The sequence below is a fragment of the Octopus bimaculoides genome, chromosome 7 (assembly GCF_001194135.2).
Source record: "Octopus bimaculoides isolate UCB-OBI-ISO-001 chromosome 7, ASM119413v2, whole genome shotgun sequence".
Lineage (NCBI taxonomy): Eukaryota > Metazoa > Mollusca > Cephalopoda > Octopoda > Octopodidae > Octopus > Octopus bimaculoides.
The window spans coordinates 469,467-477,791 of record NC_068987.1 but is presented as its reverse complement, the minus strand read 5'-3'; the positions used below and the strand labels follow the sequence as shown (position 1 = coordinate 477,791).

Genomic DNA, 8,325 nt, shown 5'->3' with positions numbered 1-8,325 from the left:
ATATATATATATATATATATATATATAATATATATATATATATATATATGTCTGTACGTATTGTCGTCGTCGTTTAACGTCCGCTTTCCATGCTAGCATGGGCTGGACGATTTGACTGAGGACTGGTGAAACCAGATGGCTACACCAGGCTGTTTATTAATTTTCAATTTATATTTTGATAATGAAATATTCTTGTAAAATAATTAGATGAACAATCTATCTAAAACTTGTTTTATTTATATCTTATTTTATCGAAAACCTATACAATTCAACACTTGTTTTAACTAAAACCTGTTTTATCTGTACATCTGTATAATTTTCTTGTTCTGTTACCATTGTTCTCTTTTAATATTTTTCTCCAAACATTTTGTAGATTTTCCTTTTCTTTGCAGACAAATTATGAACCAATCGGGCTGTCATCCTCTAAAAACTATTTTATCCAACTTGAAACTAGCCTTTTCCAATCTGCACTCTTGTAAAACTGTTCCAGAATCTTCTCAAGACTCTATCATTCACCATCGATGCAATTCATCACTATTGGCACCAAAATTTCTTACAGAACCCCAGGGAGGTACCAGTATCGGCCATTCATCCTTTGTATATCACTTAATAAAAGAGCCAACAGGGTTTATAGTCGACCAAAGCAGTGGTCAGTGTTCTGTGGCCGAATATCACCTGAGAACATCTCTGTTGGAGAATGTACCCGACTTACTTACAACAGAAGATATAGGCATTGACCAACTGCTGCTTCTACACGGTTTGGTTTTTAAGAAGGGCCATATTTTGGATAACTATGTCCCCGTATCACTTGAGTTGCTGGGAATCCTGCCACAAGAGAAAGACACACTGTCTGAAAGTAAAAAACTCTTTGACCTCATTTCAAAAATTTTGGAAAAAATTGGTGTCAGTGTTTCTGGCCATTATCCGGAGGATCCACAACTTGTTGAATCTGGGACCATTTCAGTCGCATGTGTTTTGCAGATATTTCATTGTCGTGATGACACAAAAAGAAATTTAGGTGCAATTTGGAAAATAGATTTTAAAAATGTTAAAAAAAAACAGCAAACATTTTTGGCATTTCTCTTGGATATTCCAACCGTTTCCCAACTTAGCTTTTCTGTAGAACATGATTATCTCCTCTGGGAACCAGATTTTGTTAAATACTTCAGCAAACTTCCCATAATGAGTCCTGGTAACAAGTTAGTTCCTTTGACTTTTTATCCTCTTCAGTTTAATCATGACATGAGTTTCTGGGAAAACTCCGAGGTTTCTTTTGATGAACTTTTCTTTCACAACATCATCAGGGATGTCACTGGGGACTGTGTAAGAAATGTCTGCCTTATTGACACTTATCAAGAACCAGATACTCACAGAATCAGCCGTTGCTACCGTTTCACTTTTCAATCATGGCACCAATGTCTTTCATATGATATTTCGTGGAAACTTCAAAGTTTTCTCCGGACACAAGTTGCTCATCAAATGGCCATCACTCTTCGATGATTCCTCAAAACGAAATAATATTCTTAAAATCCTTTCCACACCCAAAAAAATTCTTTCATTTTTAATAATACTTTCTTCAACTCAGGGAGGAAATGGCAGTGGTGGTGGTGGTGGCACCTTGGCCCTGAGCCTGAACAGATTGAAATACTTTCCATTAGTGATGTGAATAAGGATCAGATGTTTGGAGAATGTCACCTGAGATAGACTGCTGCCCTCTTCAGGAGTCATAACACCATCTCTACTGAAGTGAGGGCCAGCTGATCGACTAGAAACAGCTACCAAATATCTCGATTACCTGGATTTGAACCTGTGACCTATCAAGAATGCTAAAAATTGCTTATTTCCAAGGGAGGCAACAATGTCATCAGTAAAGGTAAGTAACCAGAATTATTTCCCTTGCATTATTTTATTTCGCTTTTCCTGAATTAACTCTGAGCAAACGTAGTTATTACATACAAACTTGTAACACAACGTGTGTATATTTATTTACACGCAGTCTAATCAATGTCATCGTTTTAACGTTAACTTTTCTAAGGGTCAGATGGAATTTATTGAGGCAGCTTCGCTACAGTTGAATGCTCTTCCTGTTGCCAACCCTCGCCTGTTTTCATAGACGTCATTTATTTCCAATAAGTGACGCTCATTTACAAATATCACACGATACCAAGAAAAAGAGACAAACACACACACATTCATGGTGTGTTTCTGTCAGTTTCCATCCACCGAATCCACTCACAGGCCTTTGGTTTGCCTGGGGCTATAAAAGACATTGCCCAGGGTGCCACACAATGGTAGTGAACCCATGGTGGTCAGAGCGCAAACGTAATCACACAGCTATACTTTGTGTAAGCACCTGTCTGTTCTTTCTTTCTTCTCCTCCCCTCTTCATATCCACCCAAATATCGAAAATCAGAAACTTTAAGATGTGGTCGTTTTACCTGCTAGTAATGGCAAAGTTCCTCTAAAATGAGGTGGTGGGTGTCACAGCTGGAATGTGTTAGATCATGACTGACCTGAGTAAGACAGATGGAACTGGCCAGATTCTAATGAAGAAAGTCTCTGTATAGAGTTTGGCTGCAAGAAATAGCATCCAAGTCTCCCTCAACTCTCTACTGTGTTGGACACAGAGAGGCAGATGGGACAATGTAGACTTAGACAGGTTGGTACAGCTTCAATCGTAAGTCTTCTGGGTCACGATTGGGCATCAACAGTGAGAAATAGTAATTTTTTTTTTTTTTTGGAGAATTAAAAGAAAAAACAAGACGAAAAACAAGTACAACGAAAATAAATTAATTTATTGAATTTATATTGATTTTTAGTTAAAACTGAGAAATAAAAATAACAAAGAAAAATGATTGGTAAATGAAACAATAATGAAATTAAGGGGCTAACAGTGAAATAAGGGTTAATTGCTTCCTTAATGCTGCTGATGTGGTTTTGAGTTCAATCTGTCTGCATGGCATAAAGACCAGGGGTCCTCTGCTCTAACCCCGGATTTACTAAGACCCCCTTGTGAGTGAATTTGTGAGACAGAAACTGTGGATGGGTGTGTGTATATATATATATGAATTCTACAACTAAAAGTTGAATGATGGGTGTAGAACGTAGAGAGCAAAACAATAAGTTCATTGAAATAAAACAAATATTTAATATAGGTTAACGACTAAATCTTAATATAAACAATATTTATATTTGACGGGTATTTGTCCTCATCTTGTTTCGGCTAATATACCCTCCAGCCTTCATCAGGTGTCTTGGGGAAATTTCGAACCTGAGTTCTCATTCCTAAGGTATTTATTATTATTATTATTCAGGTCAGTGCTTGGAATGAGAACCCAGGTATGAAATTTCCCCAAGACACCTGATGAAGGCTGGAGGGTATATCATCCGAAATGCGTTAACAAGATGAGGACAAATATCCGTCAAATGTAAATAATGTAAATAATTCTTCATTTCTTAAATATAGAACTGTATGAAACAATATTTGGAATTGATACTACCATAGGAGGACTTGAACCATTTATCAATGGGTTGACGGACTAACATGTTACCATGTTACATCTTCATATTAATCCACTGGACTATGAGGAGTGGGCATGTGCAAAGTTCAAAATTGTTTTGTTAAGAAGACAAATATCTTTCAAAAGGTTGGGTCGATGGGAAAATTAGTTTAAAGAAAAGGGATCTTTGTTAGTATAAGGGCTGTGAAACCCTGCTCTTCAGGACCAGTTCCCTCTTTACCAACAGCAGACAAATCGTCCTTAAATCACAAAGATTTTATATACACACACACACACACACACACCTATATATATGACTTAATGAAGAAGGGGGAGGATGACGGTGGTTACAAAGTGTATTTCAGGTCCCCCAGCATGGCACCTAGGGCAAGTGTCTTTTCTAGACTTTGTGAGTAAATCAGGGAGACAGAAGCTGAAGGAAACCAACTGTGTGTGCATATACACATATATAAAGAAAAAAAACATAAAACCAATTTATACACATACACCCCAAAGTGCAGCAAAAAAAAAAAATCTTGGCTGCACTTGTCATTAGTGAAGCACAAATAAAAGCTCGACATGTGGTAAGAGTATTTTCATGTAGCTAATGTTTTACCATTATTTCATTTCAGTTTCTATCATGGATGATCCAGGGCCCAGTGCACACACTGTGTTTGCTGTAGAAATGTATATCAAGAATGATGATTGTGAGGCTTTCATGCCACATTTTTATATCAATGGCTGTCTGCCAAGCAAATTCAAGGTTTTTGGTTTTTTTCTCATTTTTGAATCAGTGTCAACACACATACAATATTGTTTATATTATATCTACAATACTTTTATATTACATATATATATATATATTCGGTGACTACTCTGCATTTCGTGCATCTCTCCTGGAATGGAAACGGCCAAACTCACAGAAACAACTCAGACAGGTTCCATCTTCCAAATCCGATTGAGTATTTTGTTGTCTCTCATTTTTAAATCCAAATTGCATGTATATATATTTCTCTACAGACATCTGTATACATGCACATGTCTATATATTTGTCTCTCTGTGTGTATGCATGTATATGCGTGTATGTCTATATACATATGGATTGGGGTATGTATGTGGTCTTGCATGCATATGTATATAAGTGAAATGATATATATATATAGTCAGAGATGTGTTGTTAATTAGTGTGTATAAGCAGTATGTATATATGTAGGTCTGAGAGACATTGAGGGAGTGTGTGTGTGTATATATATATATATAACACCATGTCTGTGCATGTGTATATTAGTGGTATGCATATATAGTTCTGTGTTGATGCAGTTCAGCATGATGCAGCAAAAGATCTAATGTTGTGCAACGCTGCACCCAATTATTGCAGCCTTGTTCCCCATTTGACACGTTGCATAAGACAACATGCTAACGCTGTTCCGATTATCTGAAAAGGAAAAAAAAAAAGGGATGATTAACTGGTGATGATGGGTGGGGGTGCATGGTCTGTGGCCCCCTACACTAACTCCATCAGGTGCACCCTTAATTCTAACCTCTCCCCCAGGAACTGGGCAGAGTAGTGAGAAGCTAAAAACAAGGGAACCCTTAAATGTCGATTCCATAAAATAAGGCCATTACTCTGAATAAGGGCGATGGTGGTGGAGACAAATGAGAATGTGCTCCGACTCCACACGAAGCACCCCTTCCCCTCTCACTGCTATGTCTACCTCTACCAGAGTTCCCATAAACCACACACTCTAAGCCCCTCCCTTTAAGTCTAGGCCCTGTCGCCATCTACAGCTTACCCAGATGTAATAAATCCAATAGACATTGTTGGGATTATCATCATATTGATAAGGGTTAGAGGGGACGGCAGAGTATATATACGTGACTCACCTGTAAACAACACAAACCGAGACCAACACTTCCAATTATATAGAGATTGTCTCGGAAAAATTCTTCCAATTTTCTAGCGCAGCCCTGGAGAACAAGTGAGATATGGATAAACATTGTATAAACACACAACAGTATAATGCTAGATATATATACATATATATTATACATAATTCTGCACACAGTTATATACAAGCATACAATACACACATTCCATGCAGCTAGATTATATATATATACATACACACACAACAAAAAATTTTCTAATTATAACAAAGTATTAATTATATAAAAAACAATTATTTAGAAAAACAGTGGTGGCCTGATGGACATTTTGTGCAAGAGCTTTTCAACTGTTTCCAGCATTTCACACATTATATAACATGCAAACACACACATGTATGTGTGTGCATACACATTACAATTGTTTGCAAACACTTTCTGACTGCAGAATTCTATCAAGATGGCGGAGAGCCAACAGGGGCATTAGCATGCTAAGCAGTATTCCAACTGTGTTTATGTTCTGGTTTTGAATTCTGCCGAGGTTGACTTTGCCTTTCATCCTTTCCCCAAAATTCCAGGCCTTCTGCCTAGAGTACCAAAGAATTCTAACTAGATGTTATCTTTGAATCTGAGACACAAATTCTTTGCATTATACATCATGTAGACTGGGAAATACGCATGTGAAGCAGATCATTGTAGACACGAAAACTATTAAATTCATTTTGTTTTTTTTTCTTGAGGTGTGACAATTTTCATTCCACTTCTGTAACCTTTTCATTGTTTCTTTCATCAAATAAAAGTGAATTCAACAGATTTTGTTTGTCCCTTAATGGATCAGAATATGGCTGTTCCATGTTGTTTCAATTTCAACAGGCAACCCCAGATCAAGTCATTTGGATGGGAAAAGGACAACACTGATATATATATATATAAATAAATAGACAGATAGATATGAAGTAGGGATTTAATGCACTGGGAGGGGGTTTCAATCTGTAACTCTCCCAAGGAATTACAAGAGCAGTGGAATGCGGGGAGTAAATATTATATTTTAAAATATTTCAAATTTCTATTAACACCAAGGATAGTGCTCCTGGAAGGGATTGAACCTTGCTCAGGATGTGTAATACAGCATGTGCAATTACCCACATGGCCACAAAGACAACAACACTAAAAGCAGGCAAAAAAGAAGCTATTTAAATTGATTTATATATCATATATTTTTTCTTTTACTACCACCAAGATCTGCTCCTGGGGTCAGATTCACCCAGGTTTGTGCCCACAGCTTGCTTGGTCACCGTTCTGCCCTCCTACTCAACCAGGCATCAGAAAGATCTCTATCTAAATGGGAGTGTATGTTTGTAAATTTGTCGCTGAAATGGTATATCCTGAAGAAAAACAAATTTGATTTTCGAAATCTGTGGCTCAATGACAAGGAATTTAGTTATGATTGATCAGAAAATTTAATTTGTCATAAGAAACAACTGTTAGATACCTCAGTCGTTTGTCATCTCTTCCTAATGCCAACCACTCCGTGAGTGTAGTGGGTGCTTTTTACGTGTCACCAGCAGAGGGGCCAGAGGAGGGAGGATGATATATTTATATATTGAGGTGTGTGTTTGTATATTTTCGCATATGTGTGAATGTGTGTGAACTTACCTTGTGGTAGATGTTTGAAGGATGATCCCTCTTGGCACATCCATCACTCGGGGTTCTACAGCAACTATCAGGCGTTTTATTCTCTGTATTTTTGTCTAACCGCAGCCATCTGCTTGCCCGCCAGTCCTTGTAGTAACCAGCACCACAGCAGTGAAACTGGGGGGGAGAAAAGAGTGACAGGAGGAGTAGACCCGCTTTAGAGAGGAGGGGCAGATGTATGAGAGAGGGGAAAACAGTTGTCGACTGAATTAGATACTGCAATCATTATATGTCAAACAGTTCCCACAATATTTCTGTGTCCCATTCTTCACTTCCATAGAGTATTCAGTGAACCGATTTTGAGTTACCTCCCCTGTCTTTATATGGAAGAAGTAATTAGTGCCACCTGGTGGTGATTTTACATCTAATTAATATTGTATTAATTACTATCAGGGAAATCTAATTATAACGGTTAATTTAATATCTATATAATACTACTAATTATTACTCTAACCACCAGAAAGAAATTACATTGCTACCCCCACCTGTTTTTTCACAATGCTTTGATTGGTCAATTACCACCACCCCCACCCCACACACATCATGTCACATATCCCAGCTTCTTCAGTGGTTTGTGTCTGACCGGAGGAGAGGTGAGAGTTGAAACAAACAGGAAAAACAGAGGCCCAGAATTTATTCATTGCTAGAAATATGTTGCTTATTAACCACACAAGCAGCAGACTTGCGATTAAAGACATTCCTGTCATGACCATCTCAGTCTACATTACTCAGAGCGTGTCTTGTTGTTATCTGATAGGTTACGATTATTTGAAAATTTGACTGCTGTTTCCAGGAAGTCTACAAACATTCATTGACTGCAGCAGGAATACTACAACAACAACAAAAATCACTAGTTTTTATTTAGGAATAAGGCCTGCAATGCTGATGGGGTGGTGGGCATTAACCCCTCACTATATAACTGGTATTTCATCACCCCAAAAAAGGGATCAAACATTAAACAGAACTTATCAAGACTTGAACTCAGACTGTAGCAATCCAGAACAAATGCAGCAAGATATTTCCCCGATGCTCCACCGACTCAGCCAACCTACTCCTACTCCTACTACTCCAGTTCACAAACAACAAATCAGTAGACTTACTGTAATCTGCATCTTGTCAATGGCTTCAGTCTTTTCTCTGTTGTATCTGTAACTCTCCAGCATTGTGTGGTTCAGACTCTTCTTCAGCTCAGCATTCATCTGGACAACACACAAAGAAAAATAAACACAATTACAACTAATTGGG

General features: G+C 37.6%; 2 protein-coding genes across 7 annotated transcripts in view; one reads left to right on the top strand and one right to left on the bottom strand.

Annotated features, from left to right (window-relative positions):
- LOC106872244 (ferredoxin-fold anticodon-binding domain-containing protein 1 homolog) overlaps positions 1 to 6,198 on the top strand; it is a 26,613-nt gene extending 20,415 nt beyond the window's left edge. For all 3 annotated transcript variants that reach the window (XM_014919158.2, XM_014919157.2, XM_014919156.2), the window contains exons 6-7: positions 393 to 1,873; positions 4,133 to 6,198. In XM_014919158.2, coding sequence (XP_014774644.1) covers positions 393 to 1,500 — 1,108 coding nt within the window. In that variant the 3' untranslated portion in view covers positions 1,501 to 1,873; positions 4,133 to 6,198. The remainder of the gene's footprint in view (positions 1 to 392; positions 1,874 to 4,132) is intronic.
- The window catches only part of LOC106872245 (CD151 antigen), an 89,088-nt gene continuing 83,537 nt past the window's right edge, over positions 2,775 to 8,325 (bottom strand). For all 4 annotated transcript variants that reach the window (XM_014919160.2, XM_014919159.2, XM_052969153.1 and 1 more), the window contains 4 exons: positions 8,181 to 8,279; positions 7,042 to 7,197; positions 5,386 to 5,469; positions 2,775 to 4,936 (listed from right to left, as the gene is read on the bottom strand). In XM_014919160.2, coding sequence (XP_014774646.1) covers positions 4,871 to 4,936; positions 5,386 to 5,469; positions 7,042 to 7,197; positions 8,181 to 8,279 — 405 coding nt within the window. In that variant the 3' untranslated portion in view covers positions 2,775 to 4,870. The remainder of the gene's footprint in view (positions 4,937 to 5,385; positions 5,470 to 7,041; positions 7,198 to 8,180; positions 8,280 to 8,325) is intronic.